The sequence below is a fragment of the Petromyzon marinus genome, chromosome 1 (assembly GCF_048934315.1).
Source record: "Petromyzon marinus isolate PM22_M1 ecotype Great Lakes invasive population chromosome 1, UKy_Petmar_22M1.pri1.0, whole genome shotgun sequence".
In the NCBI taxonomy this organism is placed as follows: domain Eukaryota; kingdom Metazoa; phylum Chordata; class Hyperoartia; order Petromyzontiformes; family Petromyzontidae; genus Petromyzon; species Petromyzon marinus.
This window is the reverse complement of record NC_133667.1, coordinates 2869553-2897442: the sequence shown is the minus strand read 5'-3', so window position 1 is coordinate 2897442 and position 27890 is coordinate 2869553. Positions and strand designations below refer to the sequence as shown.

General features: G+C 40.5%; 1 protein-coding gene across 9 annotated transcripts in view; it reads left to right on the top strand.

Moving 5' to 3' along the window:
* LOC116957007 (protein unc-13 homolog B-like) overlaps positions 1-27890 on the top strand; it is a 262505-nt gene that overhangs the window by 180180 nt on the left and 54435 nt on the right. For all 9 annotated transcript variants that reach the window (XM_076052098.1, XM_076052001.1, XM_076052076.1 and 6 more), the window contains 5 exons: positions 1030-1167; positions 7670-7800; positions 12888-12973; positions 17931-18057; positions 21520-21616. In XM_076052098.1, coding sequence (XP_075908213.1) covers positions 1030-1167; positions 7670-7800; positions 12888-12973; positions 17931-18057; positions 21520-21616 — 579 coding nt within the window. The remainder of the gene's footprint in view (positions 1-1029; positions 1168-7669; positions 7801-12887; positions 12974-17930; positions 18058-21519; positions 21617-27890) is intronic.

Sequence of the window (27890 nt, the reverse complement as noted above, 5' to 3'; positions counted from 1 at the left end):
GTAGGGTCAAAGGTCAATCCAGTTGGAACTGCGCTCTAGCTTTGTGACATCATCAGAGATTGTCATTGCCCTGCTTCCATATTCTGATTGGCCACCGCTTTCTGTTTGCAACGGTGGCCCCGCCCTTTTCCTCTTTGCAGATTTGCAGGAAATTGCGTTTGTTTGTTGAGTCCGATGTTTTTTTTTCCTCCAGAGATGTGTTATATACTGCTGAACAGAAGATTAATTAAACAAACAACAACATTAAATTCTCGTCTTTTGGAACCTGGTCCCCAGTGTATTTGTTGCACCACTTAGTGGCAGAACACAAGCACGCAATTAATCAGTCATTATATCACCACATGAATCGTTACTCATTCTTATCATGTGCAGCCAATATCACTCAAATATGGGGCTTTGGTCGGATGCAGCCATTTATTATGAGCTCAATTGTGATTGCTTTGATAAAAGACAATAATTTAGTAAATGCACTGCTATTAATTTTCAGTATATTTGTCGTCATTTTAATACAACTTGTGTGGTCTGCATGACCATCATGATGTATGCTACAAATCATTATTAGACTTGTTTATATATTTAAAAAATGTATTCAGTCTTTGATTGCATACATAGTTTGCTTTCTATCGTTGCCATTGTTGTATGCAATCATGTGTGTTTCAGGAAAACGTGTCAATAATGATTCATGTATAATAGAGGTTTTTTTTGGGTTAGATCACGTATAAATATATAAATGTGTAATTAAACCCGTCACCACCCGACACAGCCAACTAGTAAGGGTTGTCACGTAAACAGAACGTGGCCAATTCGTTACTAGTACAGCACTACACCGGTGTGTTGGAGAGCCAAGCCACAATATCTACAATCTGAGTACGACGTTTCGCCAGTAATTACAATTAGCTTACTAGTTGAATGTGTCTGGTGGTGGCAGGTTTTAACGACGCATTTATATATTTACTAACCCAAAAAAAACTCTTACGGATGATATTGGTCGCAAAAGCCTACGTGTTAAAATGATGCATGTGTTTCTAGGTACAAGACCTGCAGAGTCCCCCACGTGCCAGCACTGTGGTGAAGGACTGTGTGAAGAACTCACTCAGTTCAACATATGAATACATATTTGCCAACTGCCACGAGCTATACAGCCAAGAATACCAATCTGCAGACCAGGTACCTTAACCATCTTTTGATATTATTGCTTTTTTTGACAAACAGTTGGAGACTATTTTACTGAATCTGAAGATTGTCACTTTGTGTCGTCAAACTCTCCAGCCTATCAACTCTCAAGGAATAATGGAGTGGTTGTTGAGAGAATGGATTCGTTAATCTGCCTAGGCAATGTGTTTATAGCCAGCGTTTGGTGTTAAAACTCCATTTCAGTATAGCAAGATTGTAGTTTTGTTGGCTGGATAATTCTGTGTGAAAGCTGCCTAACCACACAAAACGTTGGGTCTTCTCGGCCACAATCATGTCGTCTCTTCTGTTCCTTGCAAATTGTGGACCTCTTGACTGGACATGACACAGGCCAGGGAAGGGATTGGCTGATATGTTATGTATGTTGAACTTCTTTCGCACCATACGTAGCCAACCATGCTACTTGGAGGTGTAGAATGACTTGGAGCTGAGTAGACTTGCCGATGACTGGTACTGGCAGTATCAATAAAATATCTCAACTCATTACCACTGCCTTATAAGAAAAATATATGAAGCAGTATTATGATAATAGGTTTTTTTACCCTTTTTTCTGGCAACAAAACTGATACGTTTTTACAAGGAATCATGTTTGCATTAACCACAATACCTGCGGTCAGAATGCAAACAAAAAACAACTCTGATAATGTATGCATTGTCCTTGAAATTGATTGGTCCACACCAGAGACAGCTTTTCTTAGAGGGTAAAAAACCTATTATTATTATATTTTGCTACTGGAAAAGGAGGCCTCATTATGATATGTATTATGAATAAATGCCTTGAGCTTTTTTGGTTATTTATGCATGTGCACCACTGCCAACATAGTATGACCAAATAATGTTGCGGCATCAAGATCGACATCTGCGTAAAGAGCTTATGAAAGATGCCCACTGGGCAGTTGGCGGTAACCACCCTCCAGCACAATAAGGAGCAGAGCGCCGGATGGCTAAAAGACCGTGAATTGATTAAGCGGGGAGCGCAGGTGGTGCACCTGCCACTCTCGTCAGTCGGTCATTTAACACGTAAAACCTGGATTTGTCCCCGCGACCTGCCAATGAGCCTTCAGCACTGCATGTAGCCCCAAAGTATACCTAACCTGGCATGAGCACAATAGAGATTTTTTGTTGTTGTTATTGTTTTGTATATGCGTGTCACTATAGCTCAAATGGTGTACGCTGAGAAATATGAAGATGCATGATCGGTATACGATGAATTGATTATATGCAGAATATTAATGAATGCAAAGGGTAGAGTGGAGTGGGGGGTGGAATGCAAGAGTGAAGGCATACAGCACATTTTAACTCTTCCATCATGGTCATTTATATTCATCAACAGTTGGCAGCCCATGCCTGGGGAGCAAAACACAAGGCCCATGAAGCCACAGTAATTTTAGTGTGTGAAATGCTGCACACCGCTCTGCTGTGGTAAAGCCGTTTAGAGTGAGCTTTAAGAAAAACTATACTTAAGGGGACCTTATTGAGCTCCCTCAAGTACAAAAATACAATAAGATCTTCTTTAAGCCATGATCCAATTGGGAAATTGGAAACAGAGAGGGTGAGGGAGCCTGCATAATTCGCATGGGGATACAACACACACAAAAATAACATTTCAAAAGAGCAGTAAGCTACGAATATTATGTAAGAGTACGACACATTTTACCTACAGAAATGCTTACATTTTAAACATTAAATCTTGTTTATGTGCATAATATAAAATATTCCATGAGAGCATATCTGCAAGGTATACTGTATTTGAAGCAGTTTATTACAGACTTGTATAAACACAGTGGATTGTAAATAGTGTAATTGCGTATGGTTTGTGTTACAGTTGCATATATTCTCATTTTCGTGAGATAATGGAGGCTCTGTGTTTCCATGATAAACAGTTAAAGGGTTCCCTCTCATTCTTGCAACAAGGTGATGCATCCCAATACTCTTTAAGACATTCCCTGAAAAGGAAAAAAACTACCAAATCATTTATTACACTTATGGTAACCAGGTACAAACCTCTAAGTGAAAAGAGTAACACATTTCATAGCTTTAGAGCTCAAGGGTTAAACAAAAATAATTAATTCTAGATTTAAAGCTGTCGTGACTGCAAGGATCCATACTCTTTGGTTCTATTCGGTAAAGTCACGTAGGTAAAAAATAAAACAACAAAAATCACGACGTTTCGGCCACAACACAAGCGGCCTTCATCAGGTGAGGGGACCGGGCTGTCTCGAGGACAGCGCTAGAGTGAAACACAGCCACGCTCAGACCGCGACCTTTAAGCTGTGTGTGAGGAAACAAGGTGCCTTGACAAAGGAATTAGCATGCTAATTTTTATGCTAATTCCTTTGTCAAGGCACCTTGTTTCCTCGCACACAGCTTAAAGGTCGCGGTCTGAGCGTGGCTGTGTTTCACTCTAGCGCTGTCCTCGAGACAGCCTGGTCCCTTCACCTGATGAAGGCCGCTTGTGTTGTGGCCGAAACGTCGTGATTTTTGTTGTTTTATTTTTTACCTACGTGACTTTACCGAATAGAACCCAAAAAATAATTAAGTATATCATTTCAAGCAATTGCAGTCCTTTGCAGCAGTAGGTATACATACATATGCAGAGCTGATGAGTCCTAATCAGGACTCAGAAACTGGTCCACAGCTGTCCATCTCTGCATCACTGTTGCCTGTCAGTCTGTCACTTTTGCTCAAATTTATTTTCATGGTGACCTATTAAAAGAGGACCACAATGGACTTCTTCAGGAACTGCTGATGGTTTTTGTATATTTATGGAGGCTATGTACTTTTTACCCGTTATTGTTCGTCGTTCAAAGCCTATGTTGCCCACAGTCCGTGTGCCACCCTCCTATAATGTTCTGTTACATTCCTGGCAGCTCTGGGTTTTGGGGAATTTTCACACACTCTTGAGTGTGTGCCAGCAGGGATGAAAATCTGCCACGTCAACTTAGCCAGCCGACCTGGAAACCGCAGTGGCTGTCATTCCGAGTGAGGTGGAAATCTGGGAGCTCACTTTTAGTTTCAACTACCTGGAAAAAATGTGTTTGGTGTTAGTAGCTTGGCAAAAACTGAAGTAAACAGCCCTTAAGGCTAAGTTTATTTCGATTTGTTACACGGATGATCCCATGGTGCATGAACACAGCAGCAACAACAAAACAAAGAAATCAATATTGAAGATAATAAGTACCGTACAGGGATCTTAAGGAATATTGCACAACTATTAACTTGTGAGATGGAATTGTAGTGCAAGTGCAGGAGTAAGAAGGGTCTCAAATGCAAAATATCTCAAAGTAAATATTCACTTTTATAATAATTAACTAGGTTTTCTCTCGTGCAATTCGCACAGGACCTCAAAGTGATGTACATGAAGCTTAAGTTATGGAAAAAGCCTGCAGTAAAAACATGCGACTTATAAGACGCAATTTAAAAATTGTCAGACTCAGATTCCCTAGTGGACCGAGGAAGGGAATTCCGCAATTGCAGAGCCTGGCTACAAAAAGCTCTTTCTCCAATACAGCAAAGTCTGGTCTTTGGAAAAATGAGCAGACAAAAATCGGCAGATATAAGTTTTCACAGTGGAATATTAAACTTAGGCAGATTGGTGATATATTTAGGAGCCAACTCATACAAGGCAATAACCGTTAGAATAAGAGGCTTAAAGTCGATTCTATTCTTTAAAGGCAGCCAGTGCAGGGACGAAAGAATCGGAGTAATATAGTCACGCGATTTAGATCTGGTTAAAACCTGGGCAGCTGAGTTTTGCAGTTTATTTAAAACACTATTAGAAATTCCAGAGAGCAAGGCATTTGTAGAAATATAACCTTGATGAAATAAAGGCATGCACCAGTCTCTCCGCATCCAGAAGGGACAGCATAGGTCTTGGTCGAGCTATGTTGCGTAAATAAAATATCGAAATTTTGGTAATATTACATACGTGGGCCTCATGTCAAACTGGGGTCTCGGATAACACCAAAGTTTCTGACCTCAGCGGAAGACCGAATTACAGTACCCTCTATGGCCAACTAAAATCCATCCAATTTACACTTGATGTGGAGAGCCCAACAACAACAAAAGTAGCATTACGATTCAGAATTACCAAGATTTTACAACATTAAAAAATATATATATTTTACCAGATATGGCCCACTGAGCTATATAGCTCTTTTTCAGGGGCGACCTGGCCACAAATGATAGCTCAACGAAGTGGCTTATCACGTGGAAATGTATCGCAGACATATACTCTCAAACGCATGTTTCTAAATGTGAAGGGAAAAACCGGAGGACCCGGAGAAAAATCCACACGATCACGGACAGAACATTCAAACTCCACATATACAGGTGTCAGGGTCGGGATCGAGGCCAAAACCTCCTGTATAACAGGGCAGGGTAGTTAACATCTCGCCACCATGGCACCCTGGTGGCAAGATGGCTTCTGCACCGGAATCATCAATCATGAAGAAATTATTTGCAACCTTAACAAGTGCTGTTTCCATACTATGCATCGCTCTCAATATTTTGCTTTTTTTAAATATCAACCTCATGGCGGTACCCCGGGGTACCATAGCTACCCTGGCCTCGCATAATGTTCGTGATGCAGTCATTTTTAGTCTGTTGATGGTCGGCGATGCGGCAATGGACTCATCTCGACAAGCTATACACGATGGTGCATACGAGCGTTCAGGGTTTCAGCGCAATCGTCCTCGCTGCGTTTCGACAACGCGGAGTAGCACTGATTTCGGATTGATTGGTACCCCGGTACCCCAGCTGCGGGGTTAAATACACCCCTGGAAAAAAATAGTGTCCCAGAAATAAAATATAATAAATAATTCCTCACTGGGAATTGAGAAGAAAACAACAAAAAGTTTTATTATTTGCACTTAATATATATATAAATTCTATATGGGTAAAAAAATTCTTTCAAATATCCCGCTAGTGGAAATTACACCAACCTGTATGGAAAATTGTAAAAAAAAATCAAGACTAATGCATGTGTAATCTTAACATTCAAATATCGAAATGCTTCATTTTCTTTTCGCCTGGGTGGCTCAGAGGTCACAGTGCATAGCTGGAATCACTGAGGGCCTGGTTTGGAATCTAAGCAGCTACCTGTGTGTGTAGTGATTTGATGGTCTCAGTCACCAATAACTCTAAAACGTTTTGGGTTTCCACTTAATTGGGCTAATTTGTAGCTCTGAGGATTAAAACATTAGTTTGACTGTCATGTGGCAAATCTCTGTCATATGTAGAGTGGGAAGTGCTGCCATCTCCTCTGTGAGGTCACTTGAAGTGATAATGGAATGGTTACTTCCCATCGTGACAACACAGTAGTGCAATCGGCATACAATTGTAGAAAAAAAATACAAACTTACGCAAACAACAACACTTTCATATGCATAAACACCACTTAAAACGGACAGATTAATAGATTCATATCTCAAACTTGCATATATGCAGGTGTTTTCCTGCCAAACAATGTTGGATATGGAAACAAAAATGTTCAGCATAGAAAAATATGCATTTTTTAATTAAGCAGTACAATTGTCGATAAAGAACACAAAATTTAAAGCTTTCGTGACTGCAAGGATCCATATTCTTTGGTTCTATTCGGTAAAGTCACGTAGGTAAAAAATAAAACAAAAATCACGACGTTTCGGCCACAACACAAGTGGCCTTCATCAGGTGAAGGGACCAGACTGTCTAGAGGACAGCGCTGGAGTGTTCACTCCAGTCTGGTCCCTTCACCTGATGAAGGCCACTTGTGTTGTGGCCGAAACGTCGTGATTTTTGTTGTTTTATTTTTTACCTACGTGACTTTACCGAATAGAACCAAAGAGTAAAGAACACAAAAGTACACGTGGACTAATTTAAAATGTGGGATCGACGGAATTTTGAAGTCATAGAATTAAAATATCCCATACCATTATTTAAATATGTAAAAGGCAAGTTGTGATTATGTGTGTCTGTTCAAAATGTTTAGCGTACTTCCCGACATGCAACAAACTTGACATTTGCCATGTGGGTACTTTCCAGACTGTACACCATGCAAAAATAATAACAATACACATTTTACTTTTTTTTTTGGGGGGGGGGGGGCTTAATAATGCATATATTTTTTGCACGACAAGTGAGCTGTGACGTCAAATCTGTCACGTGACCCGCGCATGTGGAAGCGTGACGCATTGTAGTGCAGCGGTTAGCGCGCCGCACTACGAACCCGGCGATCCGAGTTCCATTCCTGCTCACGGCCACCACCGGTGACGATTATTTTAACCGGTCCTGGGCCTCCCCTAGGTCGACTCAGCCTCAAACGAGTAACTGCTGTGGTGTGTGAACATCGCCACTGGGGGGACAAAGGCGGCCGCCCGTGGTGCATCCAAGTCCCGGGCGAAGCCGGGTAATAAAGCTAGTTATTTAATCATTTGACGTGGATAATCGTGTTAATCTCATACCCTGTTTTGTGTGCCTATGGTTCATGCGTAAACAGACCAAAGACGAGGCTGCTCCAGAGGAACACGGCCCCAGCATCAAGAACCTGGACTTTTGGCCAAAGCTCATCACCCTCATTGTCTCCATCATTGAGGAAGACAAAAACTCCTACACACCAGTCCTCAACCAGTACGTGGTACTATTTTACACGTTGAGTTTCGTCAGCGTGGTTTCGTATGATTAAATTACGCAACTTAACATTTCAAACGAAAATATATGTTAACAAAGTAATTACAAAATAATGGTGAACACCAGTTTTTTCGCATGTCAGGAGTGTAAACTTATAAAATGTGAACTGAATTCTTGTCTTTGTATTTTACTGAAGAATCTCAGTCATTTATGCATGTACAGTCATCAGTGGTTTCTCTCTCGGTGAGATAACTACTGTACTCGGTTGCAAAAAGTGTTCACTGTGTACTCACCTCAATCGGCTCTGCAGTCAAAAGGCCCAGTTATTATAGCTACCAAATATTACAATCAGATCTTTTGTAATTATAGTAAAAAATAAACTATTTTAAACATTTTGTTCATATGCTGAGGACTCAAAAAGGGCAGCTGACGAGTGCAAAAAAGTAAAGTTTCAGGCTGATTAATTGGTCAGCATTTGTCTGCATTCATTCATGTGTTCAGGAGGAGGAGGGCTGTGCCATACGGAGACGTTATACTGGTAGGAAACGTAGTGGACTGGAAGCCTAACCGGGATTAATTCACAGGAGGCAGGGGATTAATTGTGTATGTCTGTCCACGTCGGAGGGGTGGGGCTGGATGGAGGGGAGGGCAGGGAGGGGCTAGGTGGGGAGGGGCTGGGTGGGGTGCGGAGGGGCTGGGTCGGAGGGGTGGGGGTGGGTGGGGTGGGGCTGGGTGGGGAGGGGCTGGCCACCCCGTGGTGCCCTTATATGGACTGGAAGCCCAACCGGGATTAATTCACAGGAGGCAGGGGATTATACACTGCACTTTCTGGCGTCGTTTTATAATTATGCTCACTTTTCATTTTGCTTTCTTCTGCGCACGACCCTAACAAGTTTGGCTTAAATATCCGTATATAATTACTTCATAATTACTTCAAAATTTCCTACCAGCACCCTCCGCAGGAATGTGTTACACGTGACAGGCATCATCTGCCCATTAAAGTATACCTGAATGCTCAGTTTATATGTGGAAAGCCAGTGATTGTTGTCAAGTGAAGTAATAATATTTCTTAACAATAACAGAAGTCTTATTTGGTAGATTCCGGAAACAGATAAGCAGGGTCACTCATAAGATGCGTTGAATTATAATCGTATCATTATGGCCATTCCAGGATCGGTGCATATGTAAAATACCTATTTACCTGAGTGGTGCAATAATGTAGTTTGCAGATTATGATACTTGGGGTTGGTTGATCACAAAGAGGGGTTGGTAGTTAACGTAGAGATTGTGGCTAAGGGTTAATGAAGAAACTTGAGATGAGCGGTTCTTCAAATATTGAGGTCGAATCATATAGAGGGGATTAATGGGGTTAATAGTTCACAAAAAGGTTTGTGGTTGGTGGATCCTGCATATATTTTGATATAGCAATTACATATTTGGGCTTGGTGGATTAAATTCAAATTGGTTTGCTTGTTTACTTATAGAGCTTTCTGTTTGGTTTATAAAGTGGAGATTGGGGTTCATGTCTTACAGTTATACTGGGGCTGGTGATTTGCAAAGAGATTCGAGATTAGTGAATTATTTAGTTAATGGAGTTGATAAATCTCTCAGCACTAAGGTTGGTGTTTCATATATCGATTGGATTTGGTGGTTCATGTAGAGATACGTAGCATACGCACTGATTCAGTATGAGAACCACCACCACTGAGACAAACATAAGTGCTCAGGTGTGTGTATACAGTAGATATGAAAGGGCCGGTGGATGTTTTGGGGTTGCTGCCTTTTCTCGTGTCTGTGAGGCCTGCGTCCACACAGGTGCATGCGCTTATGTGTGTTCTTGCGTGTGTGTGGTGCGCGTGCTGTGTGAGTATGTAGGCCTTGATACTTGGCGGTACAGGCTGTGTGTGTGTGTAAGCGGTGCAGGCAATATGTGTTTGTGGCCGTGGTGGTGTGAGTGTGAGGGGACCGGTCGTGTAGCGGTTAGCGTGTTGCACTACGAACCTGGCGTCCCGAGTTCGATTCTTGCTCACGGCCACGGCCAACACCAGTGACGATTACCTGAACCGGTTCTAGATCGACTCAGCCTCAAATGAGTACCTGGTGCGGTGTGTAAACATCACCACTCGGGAGACAAAGGCGGCCGGGCGTGGTACTGGCCACCTCCCCTCTTGTGTGCCATGCCGGCCTTTGTAAGTGTTTGCTAACAGTACTTGCTCAAACAGTCTGTTAAGGCTTTATGTGGGATCTTTGTTTTTTCGCTAACAGCACTTGCCCCTGCATCCTGTTCTGGCTAACAAGGGGGATCTTTATCTTGTGTCTGTGTAAATTCAGCTCAGATGGTATAATACTGATGAGTGTGTAGATCCACAAGTAATCTAAATGAAAAAATATGTAGATGCCGCATATTTACGATATTACATTGGAGATGATAGTGGGGAGTAGGATTATGCATTTAACAATGAAATCCATCTATGAGTCATTCATATTCATGAACACGTTGGCAGCCAGTACAATGAGGCGATTTTAGTGTAAGAAATATCACCCTGTTGCCTCTGCCTTACGTTCTCTTTTGTAAAAAAATATATCACGGCCATGTCAATGTCTACTTGTGTATTCTGCTGGGTCACAGCAGGCTCCTCTGTTTTTGCAACTGTAAGCTTGTGGTGCAAGGTAATAATCCACAGGTGAAGCATTTCAATCTGGCACTGACATCAAGTTAACAATTTAATACAGATTTTTGTGGAACAGAAAAAAGGGTAAAACCAGACCATCATTATGCAGTTTGATACCTTGGTCAAGCCCTGAGTGGCCGCAGGAGGGATAACAGCTATGTCTTGCTTGTGAGCTTAAGGCCAGATACAGTCGATCATTAGTGGTTAGTCCACACATAGCAAAACTGCAAGGAATTCTATATTGGTGGGAGCACATACAAGACCATAGCGCTATTAAATAGTTGTAGTCTTGCACAGCCAACATCTAAATTCACAGGGACATCATACAGCTTATAAACTCTTCAGGTTAGGCAAGATTTTTGTTGTAAATAACACAGTGGAGAAGCTTGGTGAATAATGGTACATCTTCCAACAAGACTTCTTAACATGGCCTCTGGATGATGCGTCACAGCCAGTTTTGGCAGGCCTTAATGTAATCTTAGCGTAGAGTTCCATTTTGTAAATGGTTTCATTATTTTTTAAAATAATTATATTTAGAACATAGGGTTGTGAGCCCTTAGATGACTGCATCAATTTACACTGAGTCAAATGCCCTTTCGTAGTGTGCAAAGGCTAGACATAATGGTAATTGATAGTCTTCTTCATTAGTATGTATGTAAGCAAGCACGGCTTAGTTTTCTAAACCCTGCTTGCTCACATACATACTATAAATCAGATTCTGGGAAAGACTAATGAATATCAATTAAAGTGATTGGCTGGCCTCTACAATTTTGGTGTTTTCTACGTCCAACAATCTTCATAAAACAATTCAGATACACGTGGTAAGATGCTAATGGGTCTGCCATTTTTCAAGCCGGATTTTATCTCCGCTTTGGAAACAAGAATGATTGATGCATCATTCCACGATCGAGGTTTTATTACACGCTGTATTATTTTATTTTAATTACTTGGTTTGTGAGAACTGGGATGACAGTAGCGGTTTCCACTGATTAAAATGCCTTTCATAAATGATAAAAGCCACAATGTATAGTATGAATGTGATAAATGGAGGAAAAGGCTTTCCTAAATCCAGCTGGCTCACGTGGTTGATTGATTGGCCTTTAAAACATTAATAAGTCGGTATGTCATTGAGAGCAATATACAGGAATCCCCCACTGTGTGTAAGGGATGCGTTCCTAGGAAATGCTACTTATCTCAAAATTACTTAAACCGAACTGTCATTCCCCAAAAAATATGTTAAATTCGGGGGTTGCATTCTGACCTGATATTATTGGAAAAGAATGTGACTAAATGTCATAAAGTGTACAAACATACAGATTATTATAAGTTGACATACATTTTAACTCATAGCAAATACAAATGTTTTGATAAGCCTTACCAGAGATGGTTTAAGAGCTTGCTGATCAAGGCCTCTTGGGGTGAGCAGTGGTGGAGTTATGCACACTAAGGGATAGGATCACCTTGCCTCTTTATCACCAGAGGAAGCTGGCTCTCCCCGAGGCTTTTCTCAGGATCTTATGGCTTGATTGCAGAACGTTTAAAAAATATGTCCAAAGACAACTGGACAAAAGCGTTGTTTCATGATGGTACAGCTCCTTTTAGCGGTGAATTCCAGTGATTGCCACTTAATATTCATGGTGGTGGTGGTGGTTTGGATTCAACGGCCTTTTCCTCAGCTCGTTCTAGCTGCATCAGATTCTCGTTTGACCGGTCCTCCCCATGGGACTCCTAAAACTCCACCACTTCAGACTCCTCCACCTTGTCAAGTCCAGCTTCCCTGCACCAGTTAAAAATGGCGCATGTTAAAAGAACGCATGTGCGAAACACTTTACAAATCAGGAAATATGTTCCCTCATTCATCAGCAACGTATATGTGAAACAACTCATTATGTGGCTCCTTTTACAGGGGATTCCTATATATACGTGACTTTACCGAAAGAACCAAAGAGTATGGGTTCCCTAATATATTCATCGCGTTATATCCAGTTCGCGTTATGGAAACACGCATTAGAGCGGAACGAGGTTGATGGGTCTGCTATTCTTCAAATGATATCTACCTTTTTTAAAAATAAAATGTTTGCAGCATCATTCCATGATTTAGGTATTCCGTTTTCTATTTACATATAAATGAAATAGTTTCCCTGAATTGTCTTCAAATATATAGTGTCGCTTCTTGGATGTCCACAATTATTCCATCTGGCCTAGGAGCTCTGCTTGTTTCTTACTGAGGCCCGTGTGTTTTTCTTCAAGTGTAACATCTGGAAATTCCTCTCTACATCAGATAAAAGGTTTTTCTTCTGGGGTAGTATGATGTTGTTTTACAGATCTGCATAACAATATTCCACCCTTCTTCCCACTGGTCGCTGATAAATTTAGTCTTTGAGAATAATTAAACTTTGCTGTGCTGTGCTTCAGGTTTCCTCAAGAATTGAATGTTGGAAAGGTGAGCGCTGAAGTAATGTGGAATCTGTTCTCCTTGGACATGAGGGCTGCTATGCAAGGTGAAGTATGTCTTATGTCAAAATCTACACAAACTAGCCTTTTGCCTGTCCAATGACGGGTGTATTGCAGTAAATCTGAAACTTGCAAGAGAAAAGCGGACCGCGACGTGATATTCATTGCATCAATGCGCGCGCAATTTGTAAGGCTGCGGTGACACAGACTTATTTCATTTAAAGGTTATAATCCCTTGTTCATCACGACATCCTTTTTACTTCTATGTCTCAATAGCGTTACGGAGATCGTGTGACGTGAGGGCTCTGCCTTTGTAGTGAGGGTTATAAGTTGACGCTGAGTAGGGGGGAGGAGGCGTCTCGCCCGTGTGGAGTGACGTCACCCGCTAACTATTAATGGTGGGGGGTGTCCATTTGGAGGACGTCACCTGTTCATGATTATTAATGAGGGTGGCTGTTCGATGTGGAGTGACGTCACCTGCTCATTATTATTAATGAGGGGGGTCTCCATGCGGAGTGACGTCACCCACTCATGATTATTAATGAGGGGGGGGGGGGTCCATGTGGTGGATGTAACCTGTTCATGCTTATTAATGAGGGGGGCTGGTCAACGTGGAGTGACGTCACATGCGGGACACAAAGAGATTCTTGACTCATTATAGTAGTTAATAAATCAACTCATAGCTCTACAGTATAATTTTTATTAGCATGGATGCGTAACGCATAAAATGTGCAATATGTTTAAATGCACATTTTATGTAGGTGTACTTGTCTGATTGTGCATGCATGAGTTTAAATCTGAGTAAAGTGAATCACGGGTTCACTGGGAATTAACTAGGCATGCACAGAGAGCATCCTGCTGTGCATAGGTGGGTGTGCATTTATTTACTAGCTTCTTTGCCCGTCCTAGGACGGAAGCTGTAATATTTACAAAAAAATTACTTTACCGAAAGAACCAAAGAGTATGGATTCCTGCAATCACGAAAGCTTCAAATCAAGATTGAATTGAGTAAATTTAATGGCAGTGAATCTTGCACAAAAGTATGTCATCGAACACCTAACTGCATGTCACTGTAGCACTGTATATAACTGACCTTCAATTTGTTCAAATTCACTGCTCTGATACTTTATTCTCTTCTGCTTTCGGTCGCTGGGGTTGAAATAAATTGGAAATTGATACAATATCTGGAAAATCACCGATAAATTTATATTTGACCATAATTTATAAGCATAAATTAGACTTACCTTTTGTCTCAAGTGCTGAAGAAATAAATAAAGACACCAAATCCACTTTGTTGCTGCGTATAATTATTGATTAGATTCACTTTCAATAAAGAAACGTCAAACTTAAAGCGAATTTGCGAAAAACAAATATTTCCGCTCGACCTTCTGTGTGAGTGTAAAAATCCATCCGCTCATGAATATGCGGCATGTGGAGTGACGTCACATGCAGGACACACAAACACATTCTTGGCTCTTTATAGTAGTAATCCTGAGTGAATCCAATGAGCGATAAAGCTTTTTCACAAATGTCCAGTTGCAGCGGTTCAGAACGTTCCAACAACAAACAATAAAAAACCCGTTAGGAGCAGAAAGTATATGAAAGGTAAACGAATCACTTTAAAAATATACAAATAAAACTAAACTACTTTTATCTTACCAGATAAAGCCCACTGAGCTGTTAACTTATTTTTGAGAAGCTACCTGACCACATATGATAGCTCAACAAAGTGGTTTATCATGTGCAAATTTTTTGCAGCAAAAATTATCTAAATAATCTTAAGTGCATGTTTCTCAACATGGAGGAGAAAACCAGTGGCTTTGGTAGGTGTAATTATATAATATAAATACACATATGAATGTTTTTGCACGTCTCTGGTGTAGGCCAATCAGTTTCGAAGACAATGCGTATATTGTCAGATAATATTATTTGCATGTTTTTCCACAAGTACGTTGGCTTAATGCAGAGTTGATGCCTTGCAAAAGGGATCTATTTTGTGTTTGAACATCTTAACACCTATTCTTCTTTCTTTCGGTAAAGACACGTAGAAGGGAAACAATAAAATAATAAAAATATAAAACATACAATTCTCACGAATTTTTTTCTTGCTGTGGTTTTCACACCTGATGATGATTGCTTGTGTTGCAGTCGAAACGTCGTGAGAATTTTATTGTTTTATATTTGTATTTTTATTGTTTCCCTTCTACGTGACTTTACCCAAAGAACCAAGAATATTAATTCATGCAGTCACGAAAGCTTTAAATCAAGATCTTAACACCTGTTTCATTGCCAGAAAGGGTAAAACCTATTCTTATTTTTCATCAAACTATGTTTCAGTTTGCATGTCTGCAGACATTTGGTGGCAACATGTTCACCAGAGCAGGGAAGCCCCCAGATCAGGCTGAGGTGCAGCACTCTGCCACTGAGTAAATCAGTGATAGGGCAGCAGTTTGCAGCACATCAGCTGTGGAGCCCAGGTTCTTTTTTCATGTTTTTGTACCAGGGCAATTTTAGTTTGGTCTTTTCACAGACTTTTGAAGGTTAGGCTTCTATCCATATTGGGGTGGTTATCATCTCTATTAGTTACCCTGAGCTAGTGATGTTAGTAGAGATTGATTTATGTGTTATGAATTGGTCTGAGAGAAGGTTTGACTTGGGAAACATGTTGATGTTATTGGGGAGTGGGGAAGAGCTCTACATATATGTGATGGAGGTGAGAGATGCTTGTTGGGATGTATATGTGGAACATGATGGGTTTAAAGGTCAGTAAAGTATATTTGTTATACTATGCGAGAACACAAGAGACAAAAATAGTCGCATTTGCAAGAATGGCCTGGTTCACTGAAAGGACGAAATAAAATCAAATGAGATAAGCAAATAGAAATCAAATAAATAAACTGGCACATGAGAAATACAAAATATTGCACGAACATAAATCATTGTTAAATAATGAATCCCCTCTCATGCAAACCGGCACAAGCAGATTATTTTAACCGGTTATAGTGCAATTACAATTAAGTTACGTAAACATTAAACAGATGGAGGTTGACTCCAGTAAAAATATGTGAAAAGAAAAGGATATATGTCAAATATATTAGGTATTTACACTCAACAAATATACGTACAGTACTGCAGATGGAGATTGGGTGTTTATGGAGAGTGTTGGGAGATGTTGAGAGGATCTCATTACCTGAAGGTTTTCATGGAAATAATGGAATTTTGTTAAGAATACATATATACCGGGGTTGCTCAACCCTGAATTAGCTTGTAATTTTCGAGGATACTATATACATATAAAAAAAAATACCTTGGTCAATAATACTGCCTTAAAACAAAAAAAATATATATATAGGTAATGTTTTGGGCAATGGCCCTTCATTGCACAATGTTATTGACCAATGTGTTGAGCTCTTTGTTATTTGTGCTAGTCCACCACTGTTAATGCAGTGTCACCAAATAATCCAGCAGTGAGTATATATCTGGAAGTCACGTATTTTCACTGAAATCACATTGTTCAAGATGTGTTTAAATAGGCAAGAAGTTATTCTTGGAGAGCGATCAATAAACACTTGCGTGGTGTGTGTAGTCCTTTACATTATTGTATAACATGCCAGGGCGATCAGCTGGCATTGGGTTATTATGGTGAGTAGCTGATCTATTGGTTGGTCTAAGGGTTTTGTGGTGAGTGATTGAACAAAGTTTCTGATCCCTTCTATGATCTCGTTATCTGCGTTGTGTTTAAAGAGGTTGCTTTAATCATACTCGAGTAAATCAGGGAAGATTTCTGAAGATTTACTTTATCTTGTTGAGGGTGCCAAATACGAAAATAAACTTTCCTTAAGTGTAAATGTTCTGAAAAGTTTGGGTTGAAGGCGCTTCTCTTTGTATCAGTATGGCAACAACTTTGCCGTTAGTGGATAGACATGAGTGGAATGTCTGTCCCACCCATGATCTGTAAGGTTTTAATGATAAGTGAGCAATATGCGTCTCTTACAGTAAAAACAATGTCTATGCTGAGGTTGTTAAGTTGGGATAATGTCCTTTTAACATTTAGGTACATCATGTTCATAGCAATCAACGTGATGTACATAAATGTTAACCACCTAAATGCTAACCGTTATACATCAAGACAAGTTGTCTTGATGGAAAACTTCAAGTTTGAGTAATTGTAGCTGCTCTTGTGATTGTGAAGAGAGAATCCTGCATTTCGTTGTTGGGTATTTGCGAAAAATATGTTGTTTATCTTTAAGGTGATCATGGAGGTCATGGCAATATGGCAGATATTGCTGTTTGCATTGTGGTACACAAAGGAGAATACGCTTCATTCCTAAGATAATGTCTGGAGAGATATTTAAATATAAATATAATTGATATGTATAAATACTTGCAACAATCAGTACAGCGTGTAAGTCTTCTGTATTATAGAGAGGGGTGGAAAATTTTGAAAATGAGGTTAAAATCAGATTAGTTGTTGGGAGTAAGAGACCAGGAGAAAGAGAGCGTGATGTCATCAACATTGACATTTTTAAACATAAAGTTGTAATATTCTGTACAATTACATAAGGGCCTCAACATTTTAGCTGTGTATGTGGCACATTGACACTCCTTTAAATTGCAGTTAAAATGCGTTTGCCTTCAATGCTTCGATTTGAAAGTCATATATTCATTCAATTATTTTTTTACAAACGTATCAGTTTAAGTAATTACATTCTTATTGAAGGCAGGGATTAGTAAATGTATATAATGATCAAGTGTCTATCCACTGTGTCCATTTCTGTGCCAGTCTCTCAAATACAGACATGAACACAGTAAAAAAATATCAAGAGTACGGTTTGAATGTGTGTTCTGTATCCCCTCAGACAAGATTAATGTGTGCAATGTGAGCTGACTTGTAAACTTGTTTGTATGTGGGTGTTTTTTAAGCTACCACTTTGCATCCACACTTGCCGTGACTGATGTTTAATTTAGTTTCTAATGGATGGCGTTGTTTTTTTTCATTTAAAGAGCACGAGAAGCACAGGCAGTGTAAGAGTGCAGACTACATGAATCTGCACTTCAAAGTGAAATGGCTTTACAATGAGTATGTAAAGGACCTGCCAGCTTCAAAAGAGAAAGTTCCGGAATACTCTGCGTAAGTTCCATAATTATCGTTCTCAACACCATCCATTTTTCAATCAATGTATTGATGCAGGCCTCTCTGGTCAAGGTTTTGTACATCTGTTAAGATCCTTCATTTCCGAATGTACCCTGCTTTTATGCCATTTATTTTTTTATGTGTGTGCTTTTGCTTAAGTTTGCTCCCATTCCGTCACTTTTATTAACCTGGTTTTCTGAAGGTTCGTATGATGTCCCACATGGTTTTTCAATAATTCAAGCATATATATTTTTTTACTTTCTAGTCATTACACGTATGTTTTTGTTGATTATTTATAGTGGATTTTCGATCTTGTAATATTTTGTCATCATATACACTTTATTCCACGTGATATGTTGTGATTTATGGGATTGATGGTACATCTTTAAAATAGAACGTTATCTTAATTAAATACACAAGTCAGCACTTAGTATAGCCATTACATCATCAATCGCTCTGTATGAAATTTTAACCATTTTTTTTAATGCAATGTTTATTTTCATAATAAAGGTTTTTGGGTTAGATCGCGTTATTTATAAATGTGTCGTAACCCTCCACCACCCGACACGGCCAATCAGCAAAAAAAGTGTCACGTTGACAAAAGACAATTAGTTCACTACTTTAGCCCACCGGTGTGTTGAAGAGTGAATCCACAACATTTACAGTTTGAATACGACGTTTCGCTGGTAATTACATCCAGCATCAGTGGGCAATTACGCCAGAATGGTAAAGCCCTCACTTGCTCCCGGTCTTAAATAGAGCAGCAGGGTGATGTCATCATTTAACTCATTCAGGTGCAGTAATTATATAATCGATTGGTAATCAGTCAATGGTTATGATTAGTAATGAGTTGTAATGTGTTATTGTGAATATATGCTACGTTAGTAAACACACCGGTGGGCTAAAGTAGTGAACTAATTGTCTTTTGTCAACGTGACACTTTTTTTGTTGATTGGCCGTGTCGGGTGGTGGAGGGTTACGACACATTTATAAATAACGCGATCTAACCCAAAAACCTTTATTATGAATAATATTGGTCGCGAAAGCCTACGTGTTAAACTGAATGTTTCTTTTGTCAGGTGATTGTTAACTGTAATCAGATAGCCATACCAGCTCAGGCTGACCACAATATGGCAGTCCATGGGTACATTAACCTATGGCCAGCCTTACTGTTGTGAAAGCTGTTGGAGTATTTTCATATATATTGGTTGCTTTTTGCTTTACTGTTGCTGACATTTCTGAATCGTTTTATTTGTTCATATTTAAATACATAGGTCACATCAAAATGAACACAAGAATTGCTGGCACATTGCAAATCATGAGAGTCCTGCTGAGTGCTGCTGGTTTGGAAACAATTGAATCAGAATAATTTGATCATAAAGCCGTGTGCAGTGATTCGTGTGCATGTCTCATGACCTGTGTCCCCACTTATGCAACCAAAAATGGACAATGACATTTTCCTAGAAAATGTACATTTTATGAACGGAGAAGTTTCTCATCATTGCTAAAGGTGGCAATGACTTGCAACAAAAGCACCCACCTTCATCACGGCGTTATAATTGTTATTGTTATACCTATCGTCATCATTAGAATTTAACTTATACAGAATTTAAATAGTACACGCATCTCAAGACAATGCACGGGGAAAATAATTTAAACATAAACCTCATATACAAATATAAATAATAAGACCTTACAAGAAGATGAGTCGCGCAAATGGCGCGGCAGAACACATCACTCCGTACACTGTCGCCTCCAACTGCCAGAACCATGTGCAGACGGTGAATTGTACTGGAATGTGAAATGAGTATCGAAATAACATAGGCAAGTTGCAAGATCGTGCTGTTTTTCATTCAGAGAAGTGTTCCATCGTTATCGATGGTGGCAGACTTTTGGCATAGGCAGTCACCAGAACCATTTTGTAACTGTTATCATAATTATTTGTTATCTCATTCTTCTTTGGTTCTTTCGGTAAAGTCACGTAGGAATAAAAATAAAATAAATTTAAATTGAATCGCGACGTTTCGGGCGCAACACAAGCGTCCGTCATCAGGTGTGACAACCACAGCAAGAAAAGCACAAGCAAGCACCCCTTTTGCCCACTTCAGCAATTGATTGCTGTGGTTGTCACACCTGATGACGGATGCTTGTGTTGCCCCCGAAACGACGTGATTTTATTTTAATAATTTTTATTCCTACGTGACTTTACCGAAAGAACCAAAGAGCATGGATCCCTGCAGTCACGAAAATTTCAAATCTAGATTTTCATCTCATTCTTATTTTCTTATGATCATCGTTTACGTAACAATGTGTTTTGATATTTGTTAATGTTTTTTGTTGTTGCTGTGCAATGGATGTTCTGGTAACATCCAAATGTTTTACCCCCACAATGGTCTTCATTTATATAGAAATCATGCTTTTAATTTGTTGAGGGTAACTTAAGAACCTCCGTCAATCAGATGAAAGTGCGGTGCCCCTTGGATCCTCTGTAAGTCTTGGGAGCATTACAGGCCATGCGTGCAATTCATCAAAGGGGAAAAGGTGTGACATCCACGAACGGCACAGAATCGTTTTGGACATGTTCACTCCACAAATTATGAAGAAAATAAAAAAAATTTGGAAACCTTTTCCAATCAATTCCTAGATGAAGGCCTCCCCATGTCGTACTGGTCGTTGAGGGTTGTTTGATCGTTCTTCATCACGCTGGTCAGTGCAGGTTGGCTAAGCGGGGGCCAGGACTAATACGGAAATCATGATGTTAGCCATGAGTGGGGTATTGAACTCCAGTCGTTAGGTTACTCATCATGGTGCACTAACCACTGTGCCACAACCTTTGTGACATTCATTTTGCTTTTTTGTCAGTTTCACAGCGAAGTGCTTGTGATTACTTTATGAAGTGAACGGATGAGATTAAGCTTTAAAAAATGTACACTGTATATTTGCTTAAGAGTTTCCACAACACATGGTGAAGCATGGACATCACAGTAGACCACTAGGAAGCGCAAGGACCCATAACCATAGCACAGAAACTTCCATACGAAGAAAAAAAAAGTTGTACTCTCATGGGAGTGTTGGGTGTGTACAATTGGATGGATATAGTTCAGCCTTTGTTATAAAAGTGTTGCACGGCAAAAAATAGTTTTCTCTACTGGGTGGAAAGCAGCATGGAAACCCAGGCTGAATCATGTGTTTTCTCCACGGCAGACACACGCCACTTATGTGGAAAACGAAATCCTGCTGGCAAAAATAAACTCTTAGACAGAAATAGTTTGCGTGTGAAAACAAGTGTTTCCCTTTGTGTGGGATCTCAGATTTTCATGAAGGTTATTGATTGACCAATATACGATGAATGCTCGTTTCTTCCAAAGCCCTTTGTTTTAGACTATTGTTCAGTCTATCATGTGTGGAATATAATTTAGATTGTTAAATGTCACGTGGTGCTGTGTGTCGATGTTGTAGATGGTTTGAGCCATTCGTACTGCAGTGGTTGGATGAAAATGAAGAGGTCTCATTGGAATTTCTGCGAGGCGCTCTGGACCGAGACAAGAAGGATGGGGTAAGCGAATCCATATATATTTTCCAAGAAAAATAATACGTATATAGTTCAGGGCAATCAAACTATATATACATCTTAAATAATACCTATCACCTCGAAATTTATATATTAACTCTAAGTGAAAATCTTAACCTCTCTGCTTGGTTTGAGATTATAAAGTATTAAGTTTATCAATATCACCATCAGCCGTTGTCTATCCTCAGTTGGACGAATACCTCTTGCTTTCACCGTCCTTCACTTTCCTGCGGTGCTACAATCCACCTCACTCCTACACGTGAACTGATCTCATTACTACATTCATGTGATGGCCGTGCTCTTATAAACACACTATCATTCATTCTTTCACTATCATTCATTCTATCACCAGTCTCATCCATTATCCATAAGTCATGTGCCCTGCTCAAGCCCACTTAATTTGTTCAACATTCAACATTGTGACCGTGACTTGTGTTTGTTATTTTAATCCTGTGTTCCTTTTAATATTTTCGTGTTTTTACCCATGATTTTGTGCCCAATTGTCAACTTTTATTGAATTGTAATTACATTTGTCCAAGTATCTGATCTATATTTAATAGGTGGCGGATATTCAGTTATTACAACAAAACATCCTGTTCAGGCTCAATGGTTTGCTGTCATTCATGATTAATTTCAGTTTTCCCAAACAATTCTATCCTGCTTTTGTTCTTATTATATTGATGCCAATCCAATGTCAATTATTGCTCTAGCTATTATAAATTCTACTGCTGTGTTGTTTTAAATTGTTTCCCCGATTTATTATTGTACGTGACTCGTTTAACGTTTATTTTTTTCAGTCCAATTTCACCGCCTTCTTTCTTGAATCATTCCTTGTTTATTTAATTGGTTCTTATAACTGGCATCATTGACTCTGAGATGGTGAATACTTATTCGATTTATGATTATGCCGTAATTTTTCCAGTCCCATTGTTGTAAAATATATTTGTTAATCTATTTTGTTATTTATTATTTTATCAATTCACTGATTTTATACATTTCTGAAACAAAAAACATGGTTGGACAAAGCCCCTAAATCCATGGGACTCTTTAACATATATTTTAAGCCACTTGTTGATGACACCCAATAACAGCAACATTTGTCCGCGATTACTGGATTAAAGCACAATTAGCTCCACGTAGCCAATGCTATAGGTGTGGGATGGACTTTAGTTTTTTTGTGATTAGCACGTACAGAGAACCTTTTCCCATTCTCGCATTGTCCCTTTGCTGTCCCTTATCTCTGAACTCCACTCACTGCCATGCCTTCCGTCATTTCCACACATCCTCAGTAACATTCCTACCAATGCCCCCTCTCGCTCACACTTAGTATGTCTATAGTCTGTGGTTAATAAAATATCTTTAATTGTAAAAAAAATATGTATTAGCTGCAAAAAGTAAACCACAAGTTCAAAGGATTACTAAAACTCCACAATATGACTAAAGCGGAAGTTGAATGGTGCAACTATTATGCACCCTATTTCTTGCTTGTCTTCTGCAATACAGTTTAACGTTATTGAACCAATCCAGTTGATCGCATACCATACCCTTCACTATAACATATTCACGTGCTATCAATAAACCAAAAATGTACATGCAATAGCCACAGCATTGTTTAGCACTGCACATATATTTACGCAGGAAAAAAATAAAGTTTTTGAAATAGTATGAGTGGGCCGAGAGTTTAGTGGATATGTGGTTGTAAACACTGTGACAACTGGCCAGTGAAAAGGGGCTAATGCACGTGAGTTTTAATATAAAAGAGCTAATAGACGAACTACATGACTACTCCTTGGTTGGGCTTTCCATAGCCTGTATCAGAGCCTTTATATTCAACCCTCAGGGTAGTGAATACGTTACAAGTTACCAAATGTAAAATGGAACACATTGAGTACATTAATTACGTAACTTTGTACAATGGTTTTGGTGGTGGAGGAGACCTGGTATTGATCTCCTGGAAAGTTGTTTGCAGCCCCCAGGCTTAGAGCTGCCTCAACGATGAGCCTTTCACATGTACTCGTTGTGTCAACTTAAATCATGTCAACATAGTTAAGCCTACTACACATGCGTTACAATGCAGGAAAGAATGGAACCACCCACCTTGCTTCCCATTAGTGTCAATGCCATCCACATCACACATTATGACAGTGATGACACCAGACCCAACAGCACGTTCATGTTGGTGTACCGGGCGAGGCGACCCCGAGTTTATGTGAGCTTACGGCGCATTGCCGAGTTATCACAGCGTGTGCACCATGCCTTACAACAGGCACTAAGTGACAGTGATATCACCACAGCGCTTGTGCCAGGCTAGATGCACTTGTAATCGTCACGTGAGTGTCAAAGGCTCGCTACCAGGAGGCCACGGCACAGGCCCAGGTGCTATGGGTTGAATGAGATGACTGGCAGATTCACAAACTGTGCCAGCTTGCTGTATATTAACTGCCTGGCACTCCTCTCGTTGTTGCGAGTGTCGCTCCTCCGCCCTTTGTTATTTGTTGGAGGGCATCTGCCTCGTAACTGCCCAGTAGCATCCTTCACGAGACTCCTCAGAAGCCAATCTTGACATCGCTGGTAATAGTAATTGGAAAGTCCAGTCAGCTTACACATCCTTCTCAGCCCACCTTTTCTCTAGCCTGTGCTGCACAAGTTTAGCTCCCTCTGTCTGGCCAAACAGAAGCGTCTTGGACATGTGGCTGGGCATGAGGGCTACATGACCCAGCCAAAGAAGCCTCGCCACCAGGGCATCTCACTGATGAGACTTTGTAGAGATACTTCAGGGATCTGTGACCTACTCACGCAATCCAGTCTGGTTATACCCACGATGGATTGTAGGCAGGCTAGCATGAATGCTTCAAGCCAGAGAAAATGTTCCTTTTAAAGGGGTCCGCATTTTGCAAGCATGGAGAAAGGGCATACAGTAACTGTGGCCTAGAAGACCCAGAGCTTCGTATGGAATGAAGACCAGGTAGCTTTCATACAGCGTCTCGCAGCTGATGAAAAGATAATGCTGCTCGACTGATTTGGAATGATACATCTGAAACAATGCAGAACTCGCACAAAGACAAATGCACATGCATTACATTCTTAATTTGTCCATTACCTTGTGACTTTACCTATCAGTGTAGTCTTCTTTACACACTGCAGATGTAGTTTAAACAATATACACAGCACAGACTATATACTGGATTATATTTACAGAATATACATACTATACTGGAATTTATACTGCACATTATTTATTATAAATACAGTATATTTATTGTATAAAGTGTACAGTTATATTCTGCATGTGTTATACATGCGGTGTTTATCATAATTTGATATATCTCGTGTTCTTTTGTATTTTATATATTGTAGGCTTTATATATTTTCATATACATCCAGTACAGTATTTAGCACCCATGTCGACATGAGCCTCTTCACCGCAGTACTCAAGTTGACATGGGCCGTGTGACTTGATTTCTTCCACCCCTCAAGTCTCTACACGTTATGCCCACATAACCTCTTCACATGGAATTCACGGCGACATCCTGTGCATGTAAAAAGGTCCTCGCTAGACGACGCATTGAGCAGACTGAACGGCAGAGAAACGTGGAGAAAAAGAGATGTACAGGAATACGAAGCGAGAGATGGCAACATAGTGAGAGACACAAATATACACAGAGAGCATGTATGTGTGTATAGTGGTTAAACTTTACACTAACAACTTTTGTCATTCTTCAACCGCTTCTTTATTTTTCGATTTAAAGCTTTTCGTGACTGCAAGGATTCATCTTCTTTGGTTCTTTCGGTAAAGTCACGTAGAATGAGAATAAAATAATAAATTGATAAAATAAAATAACACAATAATATTCTCACGACGTTTCGGGACAGTCTCGTCCCTTCACCTGATGAAGGCCGCTTGTGTTGTGGCCGAAACGTCGTGAGAATATTAGCGTGTTATTTTATCAATTTATTATTTTATTCTCATTCTACGCGACTTTACCGAAAGAACCAAAGAAGACACTTCTTTATTTTCATCGTTTAACACGTTCGCCACACTCCACCGTATCCTGGACACCGCGGCTCGCTCGCCGTGCTTCGCCCGTCTCGCTCACCACCTTGGTTCCCAGTATCACGTCGCTTTGCTCCGCGCACACACACGTCTTCAACTCTATTCCTACGCTCTCTCCACTGCTGGCTATCCTCCTCAGCTCCTCCGCTATACAGCGTCGTCGCACACAGCGAAACCCAATCTCACTTCTCTGTCCCCGCACACCTCGTCTCCAGCTCCTCTATTACTACGCTCTCTCCACTGCTAACTGCTCCGTCTTCTTCAGCTCCGCCAACTCTACGCTCACTCCACTGCTAACTGTTCCGTCTTCTTCAGCTCCGCTAACTCTACGCTCACTCCACTGCTAACTGCTCCGTCTTCTTCAGCTCCGCTAACTCTACGCTCACTCCACTGCTAACTGTTCCGTCTTCATCAGCTCCGCTAACTCTACGCTCACTCCACTGCCAACTGTTCCGTCTTCATCAGCTCCGCTAACTCTATGCTCACTCCACTGCCAACTGTTCCGTCTTCTTCAGCTCCCCTAACTCTACGCTCACTCCACTGCCAACTGTTCCGTCTTCTTCAGCTCCGCTAACTCTATGCTCACTCCACTGCCAACTGTTCCGTCTTCTTCAGCTCCGCTAACTCTACACACAGTCCTGCGTTCCAACTCCCAATCCTCTTCAGCTCCGACTCCCCAACTCTCTGCTTCTCCTCCCAATTTATCCCCCTTCACATTATTGCTAATTAATTGGCCCGCGTGCCTCCGCACACAACGCGTGATCCACCACCTGTCTCCTCTCAGCCATCCCGGCGCCTCTCCAGCCCCGGCAACAGTCCCAGCCAATCACCGCCGTTACTTCTCGTCTACCTTAATTGGCCCAACCGATGACGTCACTTTTCAGCTTCTGCACGTGGTGCCTGTCCTAAGGCGACCCACGCTGTTTACGCCTTCCATAGGCTAACCCCCAAATAACCCCACACTGTCCGTGTGATCAATACAATCGCGCAGTTTCCCCAGCACACCTTCCTACTCCACTACATATGTATGAACATATTTCGCGCCGTACGTAGCCAACCACGTTAATTGGAGGTGAATACTTAAGAGATGCAGAGGAAGACATGGTATGGAGAGACAGAGAACTACACAGTGGCATGTAGACACAGAAAGAGATATGGAGCGAATTAGAAGCATGGAGAGATACCTGGAGATGGGGAGAGAGCAACACATATATACCCAGACATAGAGACAGGGAGACACAGCAGGAGTTTGCAAGTACGGCCCCTGGGCTGCACATGGTCCTGTATAAACTCAGCAAAAGACAGAGAGACACAAATAAAGGTATACATATATACAAACACATAGAATCGGAGAGATACAGAGATGACATAGGCACATAGATATGCACAGAAATATATTACCGCAGAGAGATGTGCAAATAGACATATCTGGACAGGGATAACACAGAGAAACACACACGAACGCATATACACAGAGACACGAAAATACATGTATTAAAAATGCAGAGAGAGAGAATTGAGAGAGACACCCAGAGACACAACAGGGTTATAATTGCAATCCCCAGGCTACTTGGCCTTTGTAGATATGGAGTCACTGAGCAAAACACACAAACACATTACAGAGAGAACCATGAAGACAGAGAGAAGATATATGTATGCAGAAACATGAAAACACAATGAGAGACACGGAGAGAGACATATTGCACATAGAGAGAGGCATAGAGACACACAGAGAGCAACACATTAAACCTTGAATACGATTATACAGAAACATGTGGAGAGAAATGCCTAGAAAGGTTTTCTAGTGGCCTGGGGCAAACTGCCAGATGGGGCCCCCTCTGAGGATTAATAAACCATTTCTCAGACTCCTTTAAATTTGAGGCTCAGATGTTAACGTATTAAATACAATCAAATAAAATACTTGTACATTATCATTCTTCAATAGCAATACTTTATTGATGATTTTATTACAAGATGCTCCACAGTGTGTTCTAACCTGGGACCTTTGCTATCCAGAGGCATATAATTTTATGGACATTATTTTTTTTTATCAAATCACGTTTAAAAAAAAATCTTATTCAATCTGGTTCCACTCCAGAGTGTAGGCACAAGCTTAGTATTCACATAATATGATGCATACATGGGTGATTAACACTCCTGAACACAGCACAGGCAAGGGAGGGCTAGACATTAACCCCTCTCCTA